We start from the raw sequence: 27,967 nt of genomic DNA on the forward strand, positions 1-27,967 counted from the left end.
ACACATCTGAGGCCAGGAAGTTACATCGTTACGTTGAAGCAGAGTTAAAGCATTACCGCTGCTAAGAAACAATTGTTTAGCTAACCCTTCCTTATTCCTAATAAAACTTTTGAACAATTTAGTATCTTATTTTTATACGGCAGTCCAAAAACGGCCGCTCAATTTTCTGGACTACTTTACAAAAATGTTGGAAACCTTTCTCAAAATGTCGAATTCCTTAAAATCTACCCGTTAACGAAATCATGCTATGAATAAATATATAAATAAATAAATTACAACATTGTCAACGAGCTTCGACTGCGTGACACACGGTGTTCACTAATGTGGGTGTTGGTAATTGTGATTGAATCATGAATAACGAAGCTGAATGAACTGTCGAATCAAAAATGAAACGTTTTATTATACCTATAATATACTAACTGTTATGGTTCCTTCTTGTACCTTAAGGTACCGTATTCATGTTGAATATGTACGTGTTTTTGTTGTGTGATGGAGTGTATTTGATATTGATACGCTCCCTGTTTGTGTGAATTTAGGTAAACACCAGTGCTTTATTTTAACCTAATACTCTAATAGTTCAACAACATGATAGCATCTTTCATAACAGGGTGTTATAGATATTGCATCCTCATACGGTTTTATTAAAATTGCCACGCTTTTGATGATATTTATATGAACAATCTTAAAGATACAATAAGCTGCAACGTTTTATAACGACCGATATTTCGGATCACTTAGCAATTGTTACGACAATTGGTTCGACAATCAATCTCGATAATACGTCCGCAGTAGTTGCTCTGCATCTTATACTTAAACTCTAACTCAAACTGATGCATGTAGATTTAATTAATGAAGCCAATAATCATAAATAGAGTTAACCATGGAAGAAAATTGGTCAGAAATACTCACAAATGCCCATATTGATGCTGACCAGCAGTTTGATAGTTTAAATGCCCATACAACAGGATTATTGACGCTCCTTACCCGAAGTCAATCTCAATACAGACAAAAATAACGTGTCAATCTGAAACCATGGAAACCATGGATACTTTCCTGGCTTGAAGAAGCTATAGCACGTAAAATCAGGCATATCATGATTTTATTAAGGAACTGAGAGGAAAATGTTTACATTCCCTGGCTACGTGAGGTAAACCAGTGCTTTATTTTAGCCTAATAATAGTTCAACATCATGGTAGTATGTTATCAATTCGTGTGGTGTATATTTAAGAGTTATTTTGGTTTTTAAATATCAGCAGGTTTACTACTGCACTGTGGTATTTTGTATTACGAATTTATTTATTATTTTAAGTAAGTATGTGGGATCTAAAAATATAATTATTGTAATACATTTATTTTTAGTAAACAATTGTATGGCACTTTGTGGTCAACCAATCAAAAATCCTTCCTTTCATGGTGTCAGAATTACTACTAATATAATATTAATATGATGTGTATAGTGATATGTTTACAATACACAAAAAATTAGATGTACTGACGGCGTAGTTGGTTTGTCCGTAAATTTTTTCTGGAAAAATGCGTCAAGTGCGTAATGATTTTTTCGTGCGTTAAAATGCGTTTGCCTTAAATCTTGCAGGAGATCATAGGAGATGAATAGGCTGTAATAACTACGATACTGGCTGCTATGCGCTTTTAATGTCGCTTATATAGTGCTTTCATCTGGAATTGTAGGTTGGGATCACTAAGAATCATAGTTAAATACGCTAGATTATAAATATAGGTAGTCTGTAGAATAGACGTTCTTACAATTTAATCGAGTCGAAGTGGTTTGGTAATGATTGGATCGATTTCTGAGTGTTTTGATTGGCTGCCCTTGCTAAGACTTTATTTTTAAAGCACCACAATTCTTAATCAATCCATTCATTTTAGCTGCTCGATAACATCAACTGTGTAGTAAAAAGGAATTGGTTAACTGGCAGTCTGTAGTGATTTGCAGCAGTTATCCTGTCTGCTATAAGTAATCCTGTTATAGCAGCACCGGAAGCTTGCATTCACTTGTGTCACCTGAAAATGACTTGCAGAATATTCTCTGGCCTTAGGGAGATGTGCACCTCTTACAGAAAACACACAGGTTTTAGAAATCCCTCTCCTGACTGGTTATTTACAACTTCTTATCGGTAATCTTATAAGCTAATTTTCGATTCATGATTATATTATAGTGTCACTATAATAATGGTTGAGATCTATTGAAATTGTGCGAAAAAGTGCAAGTGGAATAAAATCAGGTCAGTAATCAAAGTGGTTATATGGCATGGTACGATTATGTATTGTCTCTGAGAATTCTGTGAACAATTAAGACCCCAGCTTGAGCTAGGCGGCACTAAAGGTGCAACGTGATCGATTGCGAAAGTCTTTGTTTTCAGCTAGATATTGGCAGCGCACGTACACGTATGGAATTATGATCACGAAACGACTTGAAAATTTACTTTTTGTACAGGGGAAATATAACAAATTAAAGTAAAAATAAGAAGCTTACCTGCTTTTCCACTGAACAAAATGTACATTAATGCTGGCACTGTCAATGACGAGCCATTAAAAATTCATTGGATCTCTTCAATGCTGGCCTTGCATTGATTAAAAAATCGATTATTCTTTTAGAATAAAACTATATACCAAAATTTATGTATATATTTATTGTTTATACGTATACTATACAGTATACTGGGAAACCATCTCCCCTTGTATCCTTCATCTCTTCAAGCACTCTCTCACCTTGGGAGTTACACCCGACTCCTGGAATCAAGCGACGGGAGTCATCATCGCTAAACCCCATAAAGACGATAACACAAACGTCAGAGCCTATCGAATTTTCAGTCGGACCTCGACTCTACAGAAACTTATTATCCGGTTCATTGAAGCAGATGTTGGTCTTAAGAACCTAACCACGGACAACCAACACGGACTCAAAAGGAACTTATCCTGCAATGACCAATGATTCCGCTATACATAAAATCACAAGCAATATAGAATTCTCTTTAGCAGCAGGAAACCAAGCACTTGGCCTTTTCCTGGATATCGAAGGAGCTTTTGATAATATATCTTTCCAAGCCATCAAGAGAAACCTAGAAAACTCCAATATCCCACCGACCATCTCCAATCGGATTTACTATATGGTATCCAACAGAACCATCACCTTTTCCCTTAACGACATCTAAATCTCGAGAACTATCTCCAGAGGGTGCCCACAAGGAGGGGTCCTCTCTCCCTTCCTGTGGAACCTCATTCTCAACGACCTTCTGTCGCACAATCAACTCGACACTTCCTTTGTTCAAGCCTTCGCTGATGACCTAGCAATTGTAGTTGGAGGCATAGATATACCCACTATAAGAGCTATCTGTTAGAAATATCTTAAGCATCTTAGATGTGGATTCTCGTTGGAAGGTGAGGTACATTCGTTTACTTTAATAGTAAGTACCCGCTTAGCAGAGAAGAGAGGTAATTCACATTTGTTGTCAAAATGTGCCCTCCTCTCCCATGTCCAACGCTCTGCACTCCTTTTAGTTACGGGTACTATTAAGTATTAACTCCTCTCCCTCCTACTATCTCGACGTCCTCACAGACACACTCCCCCTAGACCTTCTTATACAAAAAACGGCACTCAAGACCTCCCTCATACTTAACCTGGCGACAACCTGGTCACCAGGGTATATTTCGGGCAAACTCGTATCTCAAGCCAGACACCTAGATTCGGTGTGCGCCTCCTTTCTTCCGCCCCGCCCTCTTCTTGATATATTACCCTACAGCCTCAACCTGTCGATCCCTTTCTCTACCAATATTCTTGAAAGGACACAGGCACTAGAAGACTCCACGACCTCCAGGAATGGATAGCTTAGACATGACGGCTCGGTCAAACAAAACCTGGCAGGATCAGGTTTTGCACTTTTTATTAGCAATCAGTTATCTCATGAGTTCTCCATCTCCTTGGGAACCGATATAACACTCTTCCAAGCAGATCTAGCCATACTCCATCTTTGCCTTTTCATATCATCTCAGCCCCCCCCCCCCTCTAACGTAGCTGTACATGTTTGCGTAGACAGAAAAGCAGCCATCCTTACCTGGGGACCTCAGGCTATTATGTTCATAAAAATAGAGATTCGGCGGAATGACAGGCTGAGCGCCGCCCAGTAAAGCCATCCTAGCGCTAGCTCTCTCGGCCACTACCATCAGATCAGTATACAGCACTCTCGCACCTCTCCAACCATAGGCATGTCACCATACACTGCACTGGACACCGGCACACAGCGGTATTCTCGGAAGTGATCTTGCAGACAGTTTGGCCAATAAAGGCTCAGATACTGTCCTATAGGGCCCCCACCTTTCGCTCCTTATTCGGCATCGTGTATCACCAACTCACTTAACACTCGATTCAAGTCCCTTCACCTGGCCAGACTTTCGACCTTCAAGACAGCCAGCAACTTCCACCACAACAACATCCTGACTCTCTTCTCCCATAATTTGAATATATTATCAAAATCAAAAGTTGACACTAGAAGTAGAATTCAAACTCATCTCTATACTGGATGCAATTATCTTAAATACTTCCAAAACAAGATAATGAACCGACCAACATCTGCAACAAATGTGAAGATGATGTAGAACTACAGAACACTTCCTAACCAGATGCCCAGCCTACGCACTAAGAAGGAAAAACGTGTTTGGTAACTTGATCATCAAAAAAGGTATTCCTCACCATTGGCATTGCATTTCCTAAACTTATACATTTAAATTTGCGCTTATTTAAAAGTACCTAGACTTCTATGATCCCCTTAGCTTTTAAGCGCAACGGTCAGATCATCTCCCTCACAGACTTACCACCTTCTGTTGGGCCGCCAGCACGTTGCCTAGCGACCAGTACCATAGAGTCACGCAGACTCTAATGGTCAGTTACTTTAGCTACCAACTGACGGCACCCTTGCTCTCTTTTCAGCTTTTGCTGTTTTTGATAGAGGGAGATGATCCAATTTACCGCTCACCTCGATGATCGATCCTGCCCGACTCACCATTGTCGCTCTTAGAACATATTATATTAATGACTTGCATTCAATTGTTTAAAAATAAATTATTGATGCCATTAACCCCTTCAATACACAGGACAATAAGTCCACAAGATCAAAACCTAGCTTATAGAAATCAATACTGGATATCCACCCTTAATAAAGAAGAAGAGAAGAACACCCAATATACAGGAACACCTTACTCTTCGGCCCGTGGAGGTGCCCCGGTGTGTCCCTCCTTTACACTATCTTTATACTTTTATTATGGTTACTATTTTACTTACTTATTTTACTGACACCACGGCATCAACTTTAACACGACGTTCCGCAAAAACCGTAAAAGATGTAAAACTAAAACTTTTTTGACTGAGTCAATTGCCTTAATGGCCTTTAAATCAGCATGAAAAATAAAAGATTGGCCAAGAAATAAGAATTTTAGTGCCCAAAATTTGGGCCCCCAAGTGGTGTCAAAAACGAAAATTAAATAGGTAATCGCGAATTAAATAGGTAATAGTTATTTTAGTCTCTTGAGTCTTCACACCATTTTAGGGTTAGACGGGTTCCTGCTAGTATTTATAACTAGGTATGCTAATTAGTTGTTGCTTGGTTCCCCAGAATGCAGGAAAGCGTTCAACTTAAATTTAAAAGCAGGAGTATTATATTTCAAACAAGTGAAACCCTTGAAAGACAGGCAAACAAATCGTTTCATGATATTATAGTCAATATAGAATGAACAATATCAATCATCCGCATCGATATAAAATACAATATCATATGATGTAAAATGCACATTTCATTTCAATAACAAAAACTGTTTGAAAATAAGAGGGGGGGGGGGGTAGGAAATGAGGATTGTTGTAACTCGTTCTGATTTTGTTCTAGATTTTACAAGAACTTTTCCAATGGACTGGCCCGGTGCGCGCCTCGGATCATTTCAAAGTAATGTAGACATTTAATTTTAAATTTGGCGTATCGTCCGTCAAAATGTGAACGCAATATAAAAGGCTCAGAACGTATTGAAAATGCAATATGGACATGATTTGATTGCAAAACGCAATCATTGAGAGGAAACGATTCAATGATTGTTCCTTTGATATTAGAAAATTATTGACATTGTAATTTTGTATGCCTGGCCTAGGACACGCTCAGATTCCCCCTTGACTTTGAGTTTGCAACGTGAGACAATTATGAATACTCACATGCCTTCCATTGCCTTCGAGATTGATTATCCTTGTACGATCCCATAGACCATGAGTATTTATTTCAGCTTGCAATAGAGAGCTTCTTAATAGTAGTACATCTCAGTACATCTGATTGGTCAAAAAAGGTAATTTTGGTGATCAAACTAATTGAGCTGGATATGTTCTTCGACGCAGCCGCAGCTGATACACTCCGCGAATTAGATTTAAAATTAAATATAATCCAACCATTTCATCTATTAGCACACGAAACCTGTACAGTTTCCAAAAAGCCAGGCCCAGTCCGCGGACTAGTCCATGCACCAGTCCGTGGACTACTATACTAGCCCAATTTGTTAAGTACAGTAGTCACCTCTATAACGCGGTATTTGGGACGAATTCGAAAGACTAAGCGTAACATTACCGCGTTGAACGGGGGAACAGCGTTATAAATTATACACTTATTTTCGCGCTAAAACATGAACGTGGATGCTATTATGCATTTTAGTTATGATAGAGACATAGTTGGCCAATCATATTTTCTTGAAGCTTATTATATATCATCACATGAACAAAGTGAACGAGATGACAGGATGTTATTTCGGGATGAAAAACTTTGCCTAAAAGCCGTGCTGTAGTTGCACAGCATACAGGCGGACCGCGTTGCATAGGGGTGTGTTATAGAGGGTGAATACTGTAATAGTTCTTATCTTTAAGGTCGTTGGAGTTTATTGGTGTTAAGATAAACCAAATGAATTGAGCTATCCTGCAAATGTCGACCGAATACCGGATTAAATTGTGTGCTAATATAAATATCCTTTTAATATGATATTGATAAACATCACGAGGCTAGAACTTGTTTGTAAATATCATGGCATGACCAGCAATTAAGTCTAAGAGGTCGTAAGTGCAGTGATTGTCCTCGATCAAACCCACGTGCTGCATTCAGGTGATGATATTTAATATTATCATGTTCCTAGCACAAATTGGTGACTGGTGTATTTCCCTGAACTATATTTAAAATAAAAGCACTTAGAAGATGAAATATTCGAATTCTCGCACACATTTATTGGTTCAGTTCCCATTTGCATTGAACAGCGCTGTGTGACTCAATCTGGGAGTTTCGGTATAATTAACTTACTGTAACACCTTCAGGCATGATCAAACAATACAAGTTGTATCATATTCTGTATACCATTGACAAGCTGCCAACATATGGTTGAGTTGGTAAAACTTAAAAGTAGTGCGTTGGAAAAGGTGCACTCAAGAACTTAAAAGAACTGAAATTACTCAAAGCAAAGAAGTGTGTGTGTGTGTGTGTGTGTGTGTGTGTGTGTGTGTGTGTGTGTGTGTGTGTGTGTGTGTGTGTGTGTGTGTGTGTGTGTGTGTGTGTGTGTGTGTGTGTGTGTGTGTGTGTGTGTGTGTGTGTGTGTGTGTGTGTGTGTGTGTGTGTGTGTGTGTGTGTGTGTGTGTGTGTGTGTGTGTGTGTGTGTGTGTGTGTGTGTGTGTGTGTGTGTGTGTGTGTGTGTGTGTGTGTGTGTGTGTGTGTGTGTGTGTGTGTGTGTGTGTGTGTGTGTGTGTGTGTGTGTGTGTGTGTGTGTGTGTGTGTGTGTGTGTGTGTGTGTGTGTGTGTGTGTGTGTGTGTGTGTGTGGTGTGTGTGTGTGTGTGTGTGTGTGTGTGTGTGTGTGTGTGTGTGTGTGTGTGTGTGTGTGTGTGTGTGTGTGTGTGTGTGTGTGTGTGTGTGTGTGTGTGTGTGTGTGTGTGTGTGTGTGTGTGTGTGTGTGTGTGTGTGTGTGTGTGTGTGTGTGTGTGTGTGTGTCAGTTTACCTACTTTCTACAACGTTTTATGCACGAATTTAGAGAATTTTCAGAGATTATAGATATGGGTCAAACTTAGATTTTCTGAAAGTTTCGTAACACAAAGCCTCCATTCTCTTTATTCAAGTAGACGAACAATCGTTGTTTCGCGGTATAGGGAGGATAGTGAACCATTTTCGATGATTCAATGGATGGTTCATTCCTTTTTATTGATTATAAGAAACGAACCTGTGACTACCAGGGCTAACAAGCCCTGAAACGGTGACACCACCATTAATTCGTGTTATACTTATTTGAGTTCCTAGCTTAAAGCGTTCTCATTTTATGAAGACAATAATGGAGTGTCACGCCAAGCTTACGAAACTTTCAGGAAATCTAAGTTTGACCTATATCTATAAATTATAGTATAATCTCTGAAATTGTTTTGTAATTCTGAGACGAATTACGTGAGTTGTTAAAAGTTTGTGTGTGGGTCTAGTTACTTTTGGGCCACCTTGTATTTTAAAAGCAAACCTTTCAGCTTTAATCGATATGACGTTTAGTTAAAGTGAGCATAAAATGTGAGATATTATAACCTCCTGAAACTAAGTAAAGAGGGTCGCAAACGTTGGGTGCATGCTCTCAACACTCAACAGTTATCTAAATATAATATAATGGTTTAACTTTAAACACCGTGATATCTGGTCTGAAACCCGTAATATAAATGGTTAGATACCACACAATATTTATTTGTATTATTTATAGCGCGAATTATTATATTAACACCGTCGATGAAATGCGATGCAGCTTGTCACGCTCGTTAGTAGGAGACAAGCTGCGGAAGGCGAGCACGAAACGAAGCCAAGGTATTATTTGTTATAATATTTTCCGGGAATTATATGCACTAAAACCTTGTCAGTCGGTAATTTTCCTCTGGCCCAGCTGAGTCGCTGACCCTAGTGACCAAAGGACAAAGGCGTAGAGACTGTGTGTATCTACGAAAGTGGTTGTTTTGACAAGCGACAGGGCTTGCAACGCAAGGGAAGAAAAACGGGAGAAACAATCACAAAGTCCAAATTACATAACTTAGCAAATATAAATTTAAATAATCCTTCACTACAATAATTAAATAAATGTTTATTAGTATTACATTATACAATGTAATACAAGAGAAATATATGTTGCAAAAATATGAGATGACAGGATGTTTTTACAAGCGGCAGGGCTTGCAACGCAAGGGAAGAAAAACGGGAGAAACAATCACAAAGTGCAAATTACATAACTTAGCAACACCTTATATGTGTCAGTTGTGTCTTCCATGAACAGCTGTCCCAGAGTGCCAAGCACTTGCGACTTTAACACGAAAGTATAATATATACGGTAACATAACTAATTGAGACCGAATTTTACTCAACTTGCGTGCAAATTGTAATCCTCCTGTGTTTATTACAGTCTAGTACAGCGGACACGAACTAAAATTAAGGGCATATCCATCAGTATGGAAGACTTAATTATGAACTACTATGAAGCCAACCTTTCAAATTTTCAGTTATTTTATTAATCAATAATAATTTTGTAATGTTACAAAAAAAAGTGTCACGTATATAATTAGAAAATTGCCCTTCAAAAAATCTAAGCGTTCATAACGATCTTAACTCAATTTGAGAAAAATAGAAGGATTTTCAAACTTTAAAATAAGCAAGTTGCCTCTATGTGCCTTCGAAGACAGAGGCGAGCGCAGGGAAAGTTAAATATCTAGAAAACCCATCAAAAATAGGTTAGTTCGAATTAAATAAATTTTAGCGGGAACTTTAAGGTATAGATATGCTATCTGATACTATTATCTAATTTTAGCCAATGATACCATTATCTGAAGCTATTTATATATTGACGATGCCGGAGTTTGAGAACACTATTAATCGCTACGTCCAATTTTACAAAATGTTAGGTTTTATAGCCATAACCGAGTCATGGCTAAAGAGTTACATCTCTGACGCTCAGGTGCAGATAAAAGACTATCAATCGTTTAGATCTGATAGACCAGAGAGAGTAGGAGGAGGTTGCCTCCTCTATGTTCATGACCAGCTAGTGGTGACAGAAACCGATCACTACGAGGATAGAAGCAATAACATGGTCATGTGCTATGTTAAGTCATGCAACACCCTTTTTGCTACTGTCTACAGGCCCCCTGGAGCAGATACTTCAGGCTGGAAGAACTTACTAGACAGACTGCAAGCCAAAATAGACGCGATCTCAGAAAATACAACGGTGCCAGACATATACGTTGTTGGAGATTTCAACTATCCAGAGATAGACTGGGAACATGGAGGCTTAAGAAGTGAAGCCAGGTGTCATGATTTTATAGAGTTTATAGACCGTAACTTTCTAACACAGGTCGTAAACCAGTCGACAAGAGAAGGTAGCACCCTAGATCTTGTACTTACAAATGTTCCTAGGTATGTCGCAGAAGTAAAGGTGAACCCCACATCTTTATCAGACCACAGCTTGGTCGAAATTCAGCTTGGTTTTAATATGACTGGAAGAAAGAAGAACGAAACCAGCAAGATCGACCCAAACTCTTTCAGGGCAGTTGACTATCACAAAGCCGATTTTGTGGCAATCAGTGATTGCCTTCAGAAAGTCGACTGGCTGAAGCTCTGGGAACTCTGTGACGAGGACTTGAACGCTTTTCTGGAATTGTTCAAGCTAACAGTGCTCCAGATAACCTTGGAGTTCTCCCCAAAGAAAGAGAGTGCAGCGGAGATTACCTCAAGAAAGAGAAGAGGGAATAAGCACGTTTATGTCATGAAAAGAAGACGAAGGAAGATGAATGCTAGGATACGTGCATTACAGGAAATGAATCCTAGCTCGAGTTTAATCCCTAAACTGAAAACGGAGGTTTCACTGCTGTGTTACTCCATACAGGAAGGGACCCTTGAGAAACTGAACAAAAAAGAACTCCGGGCAGTCGATGCAATAAAGAAGAACCCCAAATACTTCTTTTCGTATGCCAAGCGTCTCCAGAAGACCAGATCTACGATCCCGGTGTTGAGAGATGAGACTGGGGCATTAGTGGACGACCCCAGTATCAAGTCAGAGTTACTTCAGAAGCAGTACCAGAAGGTATTTAGTAACCCTATGAGTGCCGATATTGATGAATGTATGAAGAGTCAAGGATTACCTCAGGGACTGGATTCCGGATTCAACGAGCTAAGCTTCACAAGAAAAGATATCATTGAAGCATTAGGAGAACTGGATCCCTATTCGGCCGCACCTGACGGAGAGATTCCTGCTAGGATACTCACAGCCTGCAAAGAACAACTTGCAGACCCGCTTACACTCCTCTGGCAGGAATCGTTCAGCAGTGGGTATATACCAGCGGAATTAAAAACCCAATATATCACCCCTATCTATAAGAAGGGGGACAGAACGGACCCAGCAAACTATAGACCAGTGTCTTTAACCTCGCACATCATAAAGACATTTGAGCGTGTAATCAGAAAAAACCTGGTTCGTCATTTGGAAGAGAACATGATGATCAATACGAACCAGCATGGGTTCAGAAAAAAGAGGAGTTGCATGACGCAGCTTCTCAGTCACATCGAACAGATCTACAAATCACTCAACAATGATGAAGAAGTTGATGTGATTTACCTCGACTTTGCCAAAGCTTTTGACAAGGTCGACCATGCAGTGCTGCTAGCCAAGCTTGGTCGATACGGAATTGGTGGTCAGGTTTTAAGGTGGATCAAAGAGTTTTTGCTAAACAGAAAACAAACAGTCGTTGTTGAAGGTCGCAAATCATCCTTCCAGCCAGTGGCAAGTGGGGTGCCACAAGGGACAGTCCTAGGACCGATCCTATTTATCCTGTACATCAACGATCTGTTGAACAGCATTAGCTATAGTAACGGATTCAGCTTTGCAGACGACACAAAGCTGATTGGGGCTATCCGAGGAATGAGTAGTGTGGAGTTACTGCAAGATGATCTCAACATAGTCATCGAGTGGTCACGTGTTAACAACATGGAGCTACACGAACAGAAGTTTGAGGTTGTAAACTACCCCCTGAATGGATCAAAAGCTCTAAGAGAGCTCCCGTTCTACCCAGAGACTGTTGAGTATACTACACCAAAAGGACACGCAATATCACCACAGGAAACTGTCAGAGACCTTGGAGTGTATGTTAGCAGCAGTAGGTCATGGGGTCCTCACATTGAGAAGACAGTTCAAGGAGCTAGAAAAATGGCGGCTTGGACATTGAGTGCCTTTAGAGACCGGTCACAAGTAGTCATGCTGACTTTATACAAAAGCATGGTTCGCTCCAAGCTAGAGTACTGCTGTCCAGTCTGGAACCCTACAAAAGTCACAGAGATACAAAAGCTGGAGACTGTACAGAGATCCTTTACTAGAAAGATATCTGGCTGCCGTGATCTCCAGTACTGGGACAGGCTGAAGAAGCTTAAGTTGATGTCCCTCCAGAGGCGGAGAGAGCGTTATTCTATTATTCATGTATGGAAAATTCTTAATGAACATGCTCCGAACGATACGGGCTTCGAGTTCAAGTCTCATCAAAGGCATGGTATTAAGGCAGAGATCCCAGCCATGAACAAAAGCGCACAGTTGTCGGTAAGAACAGATTACGACAACAGCTTTAGAGTTAGAGCAGCTCAGCTCTTCAACGTGCTCCCATCGGAGCTCCGGAGTATCACATTGCTAGACAGTTTCAAAGTTGGTCTAGGCAGATTTATGGAACAGTACCCAGACACACCACCGGTTCCGGGCTACACTCCGACAAACGATAACTCAATGCTGAGCTGGAGGAGGACGCACTCGATGCAGTTGTCCTGAGCACGCCCTGCCAAACTCACCAAAACGTACCAAAACGTACGTTACGGTGCAAATGATTTGGAAAATTACCAACGCCCTGACTAGACCGTAAAATCAAACAATTTGGTTAGTCTTGGCCAAGATACTTAGCAGATAGGAATTCGCCTGTATTAAAGTATTAAGCGATCAAACGCTTTAAGTTTGTTAATAAAATAAAAAAATTAATAGGAAATATTAAAAAAACCTGGGAATTGATCAACGAACTCAGGGGTAAATCTAAAAAAGATATAAAAGCATCATTCTTAATTGATGGTAGAATTGTAACTGAACGCCGTGAGATTGCCAACGGATTTAACATCTACTTCTCGTCTATTGCTCGTAATCTTAATTCAAAAGTTCAATCTTCTGTACCATCTCGTACGGTAACTGATGGCAATTTCAATAAAACGAAGTTTAAACAATACCTCAAGGGCAGAGAAAGAATAGTGAACTCTTTTTTTCTCAGCCCCTGTGACGAGGAAGAGATAAGTAAAATTATTGGTAGCCTTGAAAATGGGAAGGCAAGTGATATCTCTGTTAAAGTCTTGAAAAAGAGTGTAAATTATCTGTCTGGTCATATCTCTAGATTCTTTAATTGGTTCTTGGACAATGGGGTCTTTCCAAACAAGCTTAAAACGGGCTCTATTACACCAATTTATAAAAAAGGAGACTCACGATGCCTTGATAACTATCGACCTGTTTCTACATTACCGATATTTGGCAAAATACTTGAAAAAATAATTTATAATAGGTTATATAATTACCTCAGTGCTATGAACGTGATTTATGATCGACAATTTGGTTTTAGAAAACAACACTCAACATCTCATGCCGTAAACTATTCTGTCAATAAAATACTTAATGAGATTGAACAGAAAAATCATGTAATTGGAATATTTATTGATCTAAGTAAAGCATTTGACACAATTGAGCACGATAAACTCCTGCATAAACTTGAACACTATGGAGTAAGAGGTATTGCACTAAAAACTCTTGCTAGCTATCTAACAAACCGTAGCCAAGTAACTTCTTTTCAAACTGAAAAATCGGACAAGTGTTCAGTTGAGTATGGTGTACCCCAGGGGTCAGTGTTAGGACCTCTACTATTTCTGATTTATATAAATGATATTGTGAGCTCCTCAAGTTTGGCTGAATTCGTCCTGTTTGCTGATGATACAAATATTTTTGTGATAGGTCGTTCAGCACAGGAAGCTTTTGAAAAAGCTAATCATGTAATGAAACAGGTCAGTAACTATATGGAGTCTAACAAGTTACATATAAATGCAGGGAAAAGTTGTTTTATGCATTTTCAGCCAGGTTTGTCAAGAGCAACACAGACCTGTGCTAGAACACGGCCCTTTAACAGGAATCTAACGATTTCAATAGAGGGCAAAAAGCTAGAAAAAGTTCAATGTACAAAATTTCTTGGGGTGATAATAGACGAACAGCTATGTTGGGAACCACATCTTAATCATTTATCTTTAAAGCTGAACTCCAGTATTGTATCGATTAAGAGAATTTGCAAATTCATTCCCAAATCTGAATATTTGAAACTATACAATGCTCTTTTTATGTCACATCTTAGCTATTGTATAAGTTGCTGGGGTGGGATCCCTAAACATAAGCTGAATAAAATCTTTGCTATTCAAAAACGATGTATACGACTGCTATTTGGTAACATTCCCAATTTTGATCATAAAGAATACTACTTAACCTGTGCACGTTCAAGAACTTATAACGAACATATGGCTAAAAAGAACTACTGTCTTGAACACACTAAACCGCTATTCACTGAGCAGAAAATTATGAACCTGGAGAATCTGCACATGTACCATACATTTATGGAGCTATTCAAAATTCTTAAATTTGATGTCCCCCAGTCGATTAAAGATCTTTTCAAGTTCTGTCCTAGAAATGAAAAACTTCGTCTGATTGTCCCATTACTGAGGTTAGATATCTCCCAACAGAACTTTTTGTACACCTCTACGAAAATATGGAATGATCTCATCCCCTATGTATTCGAAATATGTGATGCTAATGTAGATGGGATAATAATCCCGGGGTCTTCCAAAAATTCAGACTTATCAGCCTCGTCAGGTATTATTAAATCTAACCTTAAAAAGCACTTGCTATCCCTCCAAAATCGAGGTGACCCTAATATATGGTAACTAATCTATATTATATCTCAAATTCTACATCTGGTACGGCTCTGCACACATGATATCTCTCTCTGCCATGAAACATGGCTAACCTTTCAAACTATGATTTAAAACATAAACCTAAACTAAAACTCAACTGGGCTCTCCTATGTCACCAAACTAGACCAATAAGCAATTTTAGCTTAGATAATTATATTTTTCTATATTTGTATAATAAGTTTTATATTGACGTAGTGGATGGTTGAGGGGGTTTCAAGCACAGGTCACTCTCAAATCCTAAAGATAAGCAGTGGCCTTCGGCACTTGAAACCTCTTCAAACCTCCCCTGATTTATTTATTATTGATATTGTTTGATTGTGCCGTAAAAATAAATATTTGTTTTATTAAATATTTGTTTTATTAATACCCTCTTATTAACATAAGAGGGTATTCGTGATCACCTATGCAAGATCGTGAAAGCTTATATATTGTCGGTGCAGCAGCTTGTAATCTTGTAACCCATACGAGCCTGAGCTGTTTCTGATTAACCAATCCCTCCGGCCCCACTCCGTTGAGACCCGTGTCAGCTCGTAGGCTATCAACATAAGTCATGGCTGGTCTTCCCCTACTCCGCAACCCATGAGTTGGTTCCCACTACTACTATTTATACTAGGTTGGAATAAACTAATCCCACCCCCACTATTACCACTAATAGTTATAGTTATACTAGAGTACTAGGTCTGAACCCAGCCTTTCCAGACATTTTATATCACTCCCATACTTCAGGGTGGTCACTTTGCTAACGAAGATAGGGGAACATTATTCCTTCCTTTAGTGAGACTTATTAGCGATTGGACCTTTTGGTAAATGGGAGTTATCCAGTTCATTAAGCTTGTGAACGGTTTTTCATAAGGATATCAGCATTCAGTGGTCGACCTAAAATTAAGTTATTAACCAGACTTTTTTAACAGTCTTAACCTTAGATTGGGCACAACTTATTACTTAATGAAACTGTCTTTAAACCTGTATGGTTGTCCTCCATGTCGTTTTTGAAATTATCGATAATTGAGGATATCCAGGGGCTGTAGAATCTTCTGCTCGACAGAATCTCATTGGAAATATTTAAATTGACCTTAAAATAGCTCTTCCAGATCCAGTCTTAAGCTTAAATTAGACACATAACTCATATGGTGAATACATTCTGAAAATGCTGTCATTAAACTTGCATGGTTGAACTTCAGCTGGCCGTTTATGAAATTACTGATAATTGAGGATATCCAGGGGCTGTAGAATCTTCTGCTCGACAGAATCTCATTGGAAATATTTAAATTGACCGCAAAATAGCTCTTCTGTAAGAACCCCCGGAATTCCTAAGATGCCAGTGTGGTGTAAGAACCCCCATAATTCCTCCTGCTTCCTCTAGATACCAGTGTAGTCAGTGGAAGTCATTTGTACGTGATCCCTCCAGAGCGGAGCTGTAATTCCGGGAATATTGGTCTCAGTTAATCGCACTACTGATGAAAGCATAACTACCCTTATTGCTTCCTTCCCATGGAAAAGTGCCCTTGGGGTTACCCGATTATAGATGAATCGCTAATGAGAGCGGGAACTGGAGGGAGACTTCTCTCCTGTCAACCGTTCATTTCATATCGACTATACTGGGTGAGTACTCCAGACTCCTAGAATCAGGGCTCGTAGATTATACCTATTCGATTATTCTATCGAGAGTTAACCAGGTATATTCATGTTTCAAGAGCAGTAGGAATGCTTTTGTGGAGCCTTCAATAAGCACTCCGTCCTAGGTTTATCTCAGTATATATTGGATTTGGTCCACCCTTGTAGACGACGGTAGTTTTCCATCAGACCGCCGGGTCTTACAACAGGAAGATTTGAAAAGAGAATTCCGTATACTTTTAACGCAAAATATAAATATATTTACGGTGATCGTAAATCAAAAACCATCGAATTCGGATTATACAATATACATGCCCTTATAATTATATTCTTCTAGCCATAAAAAGCATAAAAGTTTACTAAAAATAACTGCGATAAGGCTGCACGCATATTATCTGAAACTGCTAACTTCGAAGATCTGGGCGACTCGACAAAAGCCCCAAATGAATTAAGTTATGAAATGATCGGTTTAACCTTCACTCTACAGCATGCCGGTGCTTGGTCTAATAGTAAACTGAAGGTTTAACTTTACGTTTCATTTCTGCACGTGACGTTAGTGGGCGGCGCTCAGCCTGGGTCATTCCGCCGCAGCTTCTCTCGTGTTTACAAACACTATCAGCCTGGGGTCCCCAGGTTGAGGTAACACGTGATGGTAACCTCTTAATTTGATTGATTAGTCTGGGGCTCGTTGCATCTCAGGTGCTGCACTGATTGGTATAGTGCATTATTTTGACGTAAATTGTGGCCAAAATTGCGGTCGAAATGTCATGGAAGACAAGGTCATATCAAGAGTGATGTTTGTACTTAAGAGACAGGTTTCAGTGTTTGCTGTCAGGGTTGAAGATCCATTATTACTTATTGAGCCTTGAGAGCAACAAATAAGCTACAACTACAAGTTCATCAGCGCTGAGTTCTCCGGAATTTGTATTTCATTGCTGTTACTATTTCTTTCAAGACTGGACCAAATTGACGTTAAAGTACCGAAAAACTTTGGTAAAGCCGATTAAATTTATCTGTTGCAAATTGCAGCGATCAGATTTAATACAGCTTGGCCTAATGGCCTTTTAAGTATACAGATAGTAGAAATAGAGGGATTGTAGACTATGTTTTTAATAATCGTACTGGTTCAGTCCCAATATAAAGGCCAAATCAACTATTATAACAAGTCTGATGGCATTGAAAAGTAACACGGGAGCTTACCTTACTCGGGAATATTATAGCGGGTTGATTTATGACTGGGAAAATTAATGACCGGGAATAATATGGCGGAATTTTCCAAAACCCACCAAGCATCAAAATGTATTACTATTAGTTTACCTTACTCGGGAACATTATAGCGGGTTAATTTGTGACTGGGAAATTAATGACCGGGAAAAATATGGCGGAATTTTCCAAAACCCACCACTTTATCCCAGTCATAATATTTCCGAGTAAGGTATGTAACGAGGGTCGGTAATTCTGCTAATTCTCGCAGGATCAATCTAACAGAGTTGAGCTATAATGCCGCTTTCACGACCCAATAAAATCGCAAGAAAGTTTGCTCGCCTTATAAAGAGTTTAAGTTTTCATTTCATGGTTTGATAACAGATACTAGTAGTATTACTATATAAATGTACCGCGTTGGAGCAAAACATTGACAGATAAAATAGGTCAATTATGGCATGTTTGTGGGATGATTCGGCACTCGGTATGTAGTTTATGATTAACTGTCAGTTTCTATAATACCATCCTTCTCCATACTAGAACTGAATATGAACCTTTATATTATACCGTTTTTGGCCAATTCGTGTAAGAACGTTTTACTGTAGCATAATTAATTATTATTGTTACTGGGCGGCGCTCAGCCTGATATTCCGCCGAAAATAGCTATTCGGTGATGAACATAAATATAATAGCCTGGGGTCCCCAGGTAAAATTATTGGTTACTAAACAAACTGCATTGTTTATGTGAAGTGAATATCCCTGGCACTTCAGTTAATAATCATCTCTGAATCTGTGTTATCGTTCATTTCACAAGGCTCATCTCGCTCATACACCTCATGTTCCTGCTCCATCTCGTCTTTGTCACTGATCTTGCTCGTGCAGAGCTTGTAGTCTCTGTTGGCGTAGAGTTTGCAGGATACCAGTTGGAGACACAATGCTACCAGTATTGTAACGTAGTTACACCAGACTGTAATTATATTGCCAGTTAGTCTCAATTAGTCTCAATTAGTCTCAATGAGTCTCAATTAGTCTCAATGAGTCTCAATTAGTCTCAATTAGCCTCAACTGTAAGCCGTACTGTGGAGGCAGTAGCATAAAAAACTGTTGATGTCACAAAACAAGTTAACGCTCCGTTCTCAACATTTCATTTGGAAATTTATATCTACTATTTAAATTCTAATCATCCTTATACTTACTGAGTGATCTTTGGCTTGCTCCAAGCTCGTTGTGTCCCTTGATAATATCCCGCCGGGCAAGAAAGCCGAGAATTCTCGCCAAGAACTTTGACACTGCAATCATCACTTTAAATGCAAAAAACTTTTTGATGCATTTGTAGGGTTTCAGCCCCTCGTAATCAACCCTCAAAACGATGACTACGGGCCATATTCCTAGCATGAACGAGAATGTCATCAAACCATCCATGATGAATGTTTTGGAGGCCTGGGGGTCGAATGAGCAGTCGAATACAGCAAGTACCCTGAACGTCTCTACTGTCGCTTGCACCGCTATCAGCTGAATTATCAGTAATCTTAATCTTCTCAAGTTCACCCTGTGGAGATGCATGTTTGTATTTATACAAACAAGTTTATAAACTTCGAATATCATTTCATACCAATTTTCGATTGTTTGACCTCAACCTCCGTCACTGCAGGTCATTCCTTGGAACGACACCCAATCCAGTGGTTAAACATTAACCATAAATGATTAACCGTTTAACCTCGCTTATTTCTAATGTCTGGTATTTAATTTCAAGACAATTTAGCCAAGGAGTTACTACTTTCAATTCAGGTTAATTAATTTACGTTTAACCCGCCAAAAATCGGATTTTCATTTCTCTCCTGTCACTGTTTAAGACGGTAACTTAAATAGAAAGCTATGTCGTTGTTTATAAGTCACTTAACTGAGTAACTATAAGTATACTCTCCAGACAATTTAATTACCTAGTGTGATTGGAATCATTTAACATCGGCAGAGTTCAACAACAGCACACTATAATATGCTTACTTTGAGTTCTTGATTGCAGGAAGGCAAGGAAAACAACAGTACACTATTATAATGCTTACTTTGAGTTCTTGATTGCAGGAAGGCAAGGAAAACAACAGTACACTATTATAATGCTTACTTTGAGTTCTTGATTGCAGGAAGGCAAGGAAAACAACAGCACACTATAATGTGCTTACTTTGAGTTCTTGATTGCAGGAAGGCAAGGAAAACAACAGCACACTATAATATGCTTACTTTGAGTTCTTGATTGCAGGAAGGCAAGGAAAACAACAGCACACTATAATATGCTTACTTTGAGTTCTTGATTGCAGGAAGGCAAGGAAAAATACAGCACACTATAATATGCTTACTTTGAGTTCTTGATTGCAGGAAGGCAAGGAAAACAACAGCACACCGGGGGAGTCTGCATACTTATTAAGGAGCTTCCTTTCCATTCGTACCTGAAGAAAACGCCCTGTAATCATTTATAGCTTTTATGATTCGTAGTTAGTTTAAAGACTAAATTTGGCCGTTCATCCACCTTCTGCTCAGTTTTATTTCAATATGATTAACAATTATATATATGTTTTATCAAGTGTCGTCTTAATAATCGTAAGTAAATGTAATTAGATAGGCGTGAGTTTTTAACGTAACATGATGTCGGTATGATCTCTACCTACCCTGTTGAATGGAGGTAGGATAGCATATTTTTGAAAAATGCAATGCAGCACAGACCCTCGTATCTGAAAAATAAAATAATAATCGTAATAACATGCCCCGATATAACGTAATATATTGCTCGAACTGTTAAAAAGTTATGCATTTCTTCAAAAACGCTACCCATTAATGGATGCTAGATTTATTCACAAAATTTGATACCGTAATGTATACTTGAATAGGTTTGTTCTTTATATTCACCATTAGTCGTTATTAAAAACAACATCATTGAATAGATCAGGCTAGACTGTATAATAAAATTGTGCAATTCCATTGATAGTAACGGATTGGTCATTGGATTCACTTTAAAATGGTATGGATTCACTTCATGAGTTTTTGCAAGCGACCTTGCTATTTATGGTAAATTAAGATTTTCATACAATTCAAACAAAGTACTTCTATCAATATGTATAAATTTAATGTATAATTATATTTCCTGTAATAATATTATGTTGAAAAATCGCCATAGTCAATAGTCATAGTAAAATCATGAAAGTCTTCTCCAGTCATTATCTTCAACTGTTCTACACATCATTATGTTCTACATTTTAACGTCAAGTTAGCTTCTAGCACATTTCCATTTCCTCGCAGATGCTTTCATTGAGAATGGCCTTGTTGAGCAATTTAGCGGTTTCGGAGTACTTGACACAATCCATGGGGGCGGTCACATCCCCACAGGAGTTCTGCCACCAGGAAAATAGCTCGAAGTTCTGCTGTTTTAATTCCTCCATGGTCCTGCGGGGGTGGTTTTATTTGCTAAATATCTAATTAATCATGAATCCAGACAGACATCATTTATGAAATATCTAAATGATGTCAATGCAACATATAAATTAGGGATTGAGACACGAATCATTTATGAAATTGCAATTGACAGACTGGCTGATAACTATTGTTTGCACAGTTGTGATCTTAGCGTCTAGCGATAATAAAGCAGGAATCATTTATGAAATATCTAAATGATGTTAATGCAACATATACATTGGGGATTGAACATGAAACAGGAATCATTTACGAAATTGCAATTGATTGATAACTATAACTCGCCCAGTCGTGACGTTTAACATAACTGTTTCCTGGTCTTGCATTACAATCCGACAAAATCTTAAACTGTAGTTTATATACGATAATCTGACTCACGTTTGACAAGTCTTGCAAGTATCAGTTTTAGGTAGGCTCATAAGCATAGTTTGAGCGGAGCACTGACCCAAAGCCTTGCACACCATCTGTAAGCGACATATTGTTATAAGGAGAGATACAGCAAAATTATCAAATAGTTAAGTTTTAGGTACAAGGAAAATCTACCCCGTTGTTGATAGAACATTTGCATTTTTACGATCGAAAATATGTGACTCAGCATCCTGTCCTCCTCGGAAGTACCAAAAATAGCTGAAAATTATATTGAGTACTCACTGCTGGTCCAACTTTTCCTGCTAGGGTTGCGATTGCCTCTTTTCCATAATCCTCCACCATCGACTTGCAAGTAGCGGTGTAGTCGGCTGGGATGAGATCACATACCTGAAATAATATCGAGTCAATTATTAAAATCGTATTCCTCAAGATGATGAATCAGAAACGTTGCTTTTCTACAGAATGTAAACTAAAGGATTAAATGGTTGAAAACCTTTTCGACCCAGGTGAGGAGTTTCTTTTCGTTGGCGTCGTTGAGGGTGTAATCTTCTACTTTCTGGAATACCCACATACAGGCTTTACATGTCACAAAGTTTCCTACGTTCTTGGGCTCCTCCTGGAATGTTTATAATTATGTTACCATTTCTATCAAATAATTGAAGTTTTAGAACGTGCAATATCAAACATTCAGTTTAAAGATTCATTTATTTTGGTCATGACCAAGTAATCTCACCTTTTTCATCCAGATGTTATCTTGACAAAACTGAGTGGCTTGGCAAGACTCTGCCACCTCTGTACTAGAGCACCAGTAGGCTGGTCCTTCATGACACTCGGGGTTAACGTAGAGGAATGCTGAGGCGCAGCCGAGAACGGCCAGAAGAACAAATCCTCGTACCATAATATCTACAAAAATAAAAAATACTGACGATGTTTTATTTGTGAAATTATATTTTCTTAAGTTAAATATCTAAAGGAGACTATAGAAGCTTTACTAAAGTCAATCAGTCAACCGAATCCAACGAGTATTGCATCGAACGAGTCACCTAAACAAACGAGTGCAACAAAACGAATGAAAGTCATGAGACAGAAGGTCAATATACCGTGGCCTTGACATGTGATGCTGCTTGCAGCAAATTAAAATCCCGTGATCTGTATGAAAGTTCTTATCAGTCAGCTGCTGGTGCTTTTTTATTGGATTTGCTGGTTTTAAGTTTCACTGCGTACGTGTATCAAGAGGTTGTAAAGTTTTCTTAATTGTACTGTGAGCATGATGACCTCAAAAGGAGTCTTATATTTTAGATCCTATACATTGATTTTTTGATAATCTGAAGTCTGCACTCACAATAACTCTTTAATCAGCATTATAGTTAGAAAACAGTCACATGTGTATCTACTTATAGTCCAATTCTTTCTTCGCAACCCTGAAACCGTATCTTATTCCCTACGTCAATTCCTATACGTCAGTACAATTCATATATCTCAATTGTGGAAGAATGTAAAATTATAAGAAGCTTATCTGCTTATCAACCACACCTTCATCAAGTCGACACTTTTCCTTGACAAGGCAGACCGGATAAAAAAGGGCTTTTATTTGAGCAATTTGCCTATTGCTATTAATTTGGGGCTTGAGTCGCATGCAGGTCCTTCATTTGATCCTGACAGTTGACTGGTTGACAACCTCACCTGTAAATTGTCGCTAGAGTTCTTATACTGATTACAATGACAATTACTACAGTGCAGCCGCTGCACTGCCTGTTATCTATATTACAACCCAGATGGAAGCATTGGGTGAAGTTGTCACACCTGACTTGGGTGAAGTTGGCGTTTCTGTGTTCGGGTAGATTTGGCAACCTGCCAAACTGATTGTGTACCCTGATAGCTGGTTCTTGTCGGGTGATGTTTTTAGTCAACAATCTTATCACATTCACATGACGGTATAAGTTTTTGCTAGAATTGTGTAGTCGATAATATCACGTATGATACGTGATATCCAATGCTAAGATGCGGAGCAGCTTTTCCAATGTCTTGCTGCTTGTCCTCTTTAGAATAGGATGGTTGGGAATCACTCATATCCGCGCATGATATTGTTCCGATTGAATTGAGAAAGATGCTGTCCCTACTAATTACTTTCTAAATTATTTCCAGAATTCCCGTATTTCTGGTCACCATACAATTAACTCGCTTCCTGTTGTCTCATTTTTATCATTATCCCATTACGGTCACGAGTAGGAATTTAGTGGAGAACCGATCGGAGGATGATAGTAGCACCCACACAATTAAAATTATTATTAATCTAATCTAATCTAATCTCGCCTTAAACTAACCAGTTATCTTCGTGGGTGTAGTAACTTAGTCATTTTTCAGGTTAATAGGAATCTTATAACTACTTGAACTCGTTTTCGATAGTTAAAGTCTGGAAGAGCGCCAATTTTCATCAAGATTATTCCAGAGATTATTTTATTTTTATTGGAGATGGTGTTCGTAATCGTAATCAAGGTGGACTATGCCGTTACCTCGGGCATAGTATATGGCCGTATTCTACCGAAAGCGTGATCCTCGCATAGTATGGGTTATACTTAACGTGGTCAGAACTCTGAAAGTAGTGGTCAACGTGGAAGGCTGCAACCTGACTATTTTCCGCTGATTTTGAGGGACTAAGTGACTGAGATAGTATAATTCTTATTATAATATATATGACTTATATTATTTACGATTTATCACCCTTAACAGAGCGCAATGGGGATCGGAGAAGCCGAAGGATGCATAATTTTAAACTGTAATTCTATTTCGCAATTGATTGTCACTACCCCTCGGAAACAAAGGTCTTGTCTTGGGTTGGTTGTTGGTGTGGCCCGACCGATCAGTGGTTCAACAAAATTCTACATTCAATCTGGTTCAAATAAACCGGATCGCAAATTGCCAAAGTTAGTAGTTACTAAAGTTAGTAGTTACTAAAGTTAGTAGTTACTAAAGTTACTCACGTGTTAGCTATGCAGTGAAGAAACTGTCCTCCTCTAGTGAAGCACATCCCCAGTAAGCTCGATGCTGAAAACACCTGTCAGACCCATACTTGTGAGTTTGGTCAATAAAAAGCTGAGCCAACAAGCTTACTTCATGTAAACGATAAGGATTATTTTATCATCTTTAGTCACTAAATAGTTAAACATTTCCAATAATCATGTTTCATATAAATGGAGCACGAACCCAGTATAGTGATATCATAACCAAAGTGGGTTGACGAAGTACAGAGCCCTCGCCTACTCTGGAGTGTCGTGAGAATTCCCGTATCCATACAAATGTGGTGATAAAAAAGAGCACCAACCCCGTGCCTACTAACCACCAGTACTCTGGAGGTGCATCTGAAACACAGAAAATAATAAATCTAGTGAATTGTTAGTTATAGTTCTATAATGAGATTTGAATAGATTGTAATCATGTTTTTAAGCGAATGTCAGTATTAACCTGCTCGAAGCTGGGTAATAATGAGATTTGAATAGATTGTAATCATGTTTTTAAGCGAATGTCACTATTAACCTGCTCGAAGCTGGGTAACAGTCGGAGAACCAATGTCGTAGTCAGCACACGCATTCATCTACAGGAAGCATTTAGTTTAATAGAAAAAGTCCATATACAGAGTGGCATATCTACTCATTTTACCCCGGTACCCAGAGGCGGGCAAAGCATTTTCATGTTATCATCTCATGGGCCACCAGGACCAGCCTCTCTTAAAAAAGGGTGGTTCAGAACAATACAAGTAACTGCCGACACTCAAACCTTTTAATAACGTCATTCGTATCACAATTGCACACAGATTTCAGAGATTATAGCTATAGACATCTTTAAACTCTTAAACTTTAAATCAAAGTTTCTTAAAATTTCCTCGATTACAGTGGGTATAGTACTAGTAGAAAGTGGGTATAGTAGAACTGTGTAACTTTAAAATTGTCTGGACAACAGGCGAATCATGAAATATGCACATAAACAACAAATGTAATATGTTAATGTAAATCAGCTATTTTCAATAAGAATTCTTCCGGTTAGAAATTAGAATTTGGTAATTTCGTTTCTGAAATCCGCTCCCTAATCTTAGGATAAATCATTTCATTATACGCTCAATTTTGATTTTAATCTTTTATCAAAATCAATTCAAATCTCAAATGACTAACTTTTACATGTCTGATGAAAATTAGGGTAAATTAACATAGTAGTAAAATGAAACTAAGCAGTACGAAAAACAAATATAACATGTTTCGTTTTGTGTCGCGATGCAAAAATATCAAGTAGGTACGCGTTATCGAGTTATTAAGTTCTTGATAACGAACCAAAATCGTATTCAAAAAGCTTGGATTCTAACAAACCCACCAGTAAGCCAGTACAGTATGTATTAACAACTTATCAAATTACGAGATCGCAGCAAATGAAGTACAGCACACGCTCAATACTATTGTGATTTCTTTTTGTGCGGATTAATTCGGGTTACAATGGTACTATGCACTACTCCAATCTTTACAGACATGTCAAGTGTATGGCTTGACAACAGTACTATACAATATACATTAAACTTTGGTACACTTGTGGTACAGTAGTGTGTACAAGCCTTATAATATGTAAAGAAAGGTACAATGTACATATACGTTGAAGTATTGCGATTCCAAATCTTCCTGTGAGACTGAAGAGCGTACTCCGTCATAGTTTATTAGTACACAATGTGGAGTCTGAGAGGGATGTGAGAGTCACGTCAAATCGGCCCTCGAGTATTTGAGTTTTATACACAAAACTTAGAGGTCATAAAATGTACAATTATTAAATTACATTTTCTGTACAACGTGTACGATGCTTCTTCCGCTACAGAATGAACATATGGATATGTTAGATGATGATATGGTCGTGAATGGCCAGTTCCTTACGGAATATGTGAATCAGATACACATGGCGACTGACAGTATTTTCAAGGAGATTAGAAGTAAAATCGGAGTTGAACACAACGATAATGTGCGGTTTGATAAACTGAACCAGAGAAGTGTGCCTAGAGAAAGGTTATCAGAATGGTTAGAGACAGTGTGCTGTATGCTGGACAATTATTGTGGTCCATTGTTACAATCCGCCGTTGAAACAGCTACCGACAACAGAATGCTAAGGAAAGAAAAATAGCGGATGCGACTAAAATCATAGAACTACAAGAGAAGCTGCTCTCTAAGCAAGAAGAAGATATGGCTAAAATCATTGATTTGCAGGAGAAGTTAGCTTTGAAGAAGGATGATGAGATTGGAACTGTGAAAATTTCAGCTCAGAAAGAGATCAAAACCTTTTCGTCTCTTTTGAAAAACACATGCAAAAACGCCTTTGCACCGAAATAGATCCAAGCTGCGGTGAACAGGGTTTCCCTAAAAGAAGATCGAAGTAAAAATCTGATTATCTTTGGGCTTCCAGAGACTGAGGAGAACCTGGATGCTAAGGTATCTGGTATTTTGTTGGACCATCTCAACGAAAAACCGAAAATTTTGAGATGTAAACGAGTTGGAAAGGACACAAGTGAACGAGTCAGGCCAGTGAAATTCATTTTGTCAAGCTCAGATCAAGCTCGTACCATCTTGAGCAAGACTAAGCTACTAAGACATGTAGACGGGTTTAGTTCAGTTTACATTACTCCAGATAGATCAGCTGCAGACAGGATGGCCTACAAGAAAGTTGTTGACCAACTACTCAATAAAAGGACAGCAGAGCCTGACAAAGTTCATGTTATCAGGAACTTTAGAGTCATTAGCTCGGAGAAGGAGCCTTCAGAGTGATACATTTTCTATGAGAACAATATTATCTGTTTTAATTCATTGATTAATCAATTTTTTGCTAGGGCCCAATGTTATTGCAGGTGTGGTATTTCTTACTGCACACTACTGTGTTTTGGTTACCCCTCTTTCAATACATAATTTGGGTTTCATACTGGGATAGTGGATATTAGGGCTATATCGGTTTTCTCCTTTTATAACTGGGTTTATTAATTATTTAGAAGCATTCAATTCTGTATAATTATGTATTGTTTGAAAAGATTTAGATTTTAAAAAATGTATCACGATCAGGTATAGTGACCGCTATTAATATTTATCAGTAACAGGGTACCTGAGATGATGGATTCTGGTATGAATATTATTAGTGATATATTAGTGATATATTATAAGTAAACGGGTTATTTCTGATAATTCTAAGATTTTGACTGAATTTTTGTTCACTGTTGATGTCACAATACACTGTTGACTGTTGAGGTACTGA

At 38.5% G+C, this 27,967-nt stretch overlaps 2 protein-coding genes and 1 long non-coding RNA gene across 3 annotated transcripts in view; 1 reads left to right on the plus strand and 2 right to left on the minus strand.

The window, feature by feature from the left end:
- Positions 1–27,967, plus strand: part of LOC134816262 (uncharacterized) — a 148,120-nt gene that overhangs the window by 61,560 nt on the left and 58,593 nt on the right. The window lies entirely within an intron of this gene.
- On the minus strand, positions 20,966–22,632 carry LOC134816884 (prosaposin-like). The gene is made up of 5 exons (XM_063825885.1): positions 22,434–22,632; positions 22,194–22,316; positions 21,983–22,087; positions 21,710–21,795; positions 20,966–21,304 (listed from the first exon to the last, which is right to left on the minus strand). The coding sequence occupies exons 1-5, from the start codon at positions 22,596–22,598 to the stop codon at positions 21,136–21,138; spliced, it is 648 nt and encodes a 215-aa protein (XP_063681955.1). The 5' UTR covers positions 22,599–22,632; the 3' UTR covers positions 20,966–21,135.
- Positions 24,682–25,294, minus strand: LOC134816496 (uncharacterized). Its single transcript, XR_010160412.1, has 3 exons — positions 25,235–25,294; positions 24,905–25,059; positions 24,682–24,755 (listed from the first exon to the last, which is right to left on the minus strand). It is a non-coding gene; the product is annotated as an uncharacterized LOC134816496 (long non-coding RNA).

Source organism: Bolinopsis microptera, chromosome 6 (assembly GCF_026151205.1).
Source record: "Bolinopsis microptera isolate Bmic1 chromosome 6, MBARI_Bmic_1.0, whole genome shotgun sequence".
Taxonomy (NCBI): Eukaryota; Metazoa; Ctenophora; class Tentaculata; order Lobata; family Bolinopsidae; genus Bolinopsis; species Bolinopsis microptera.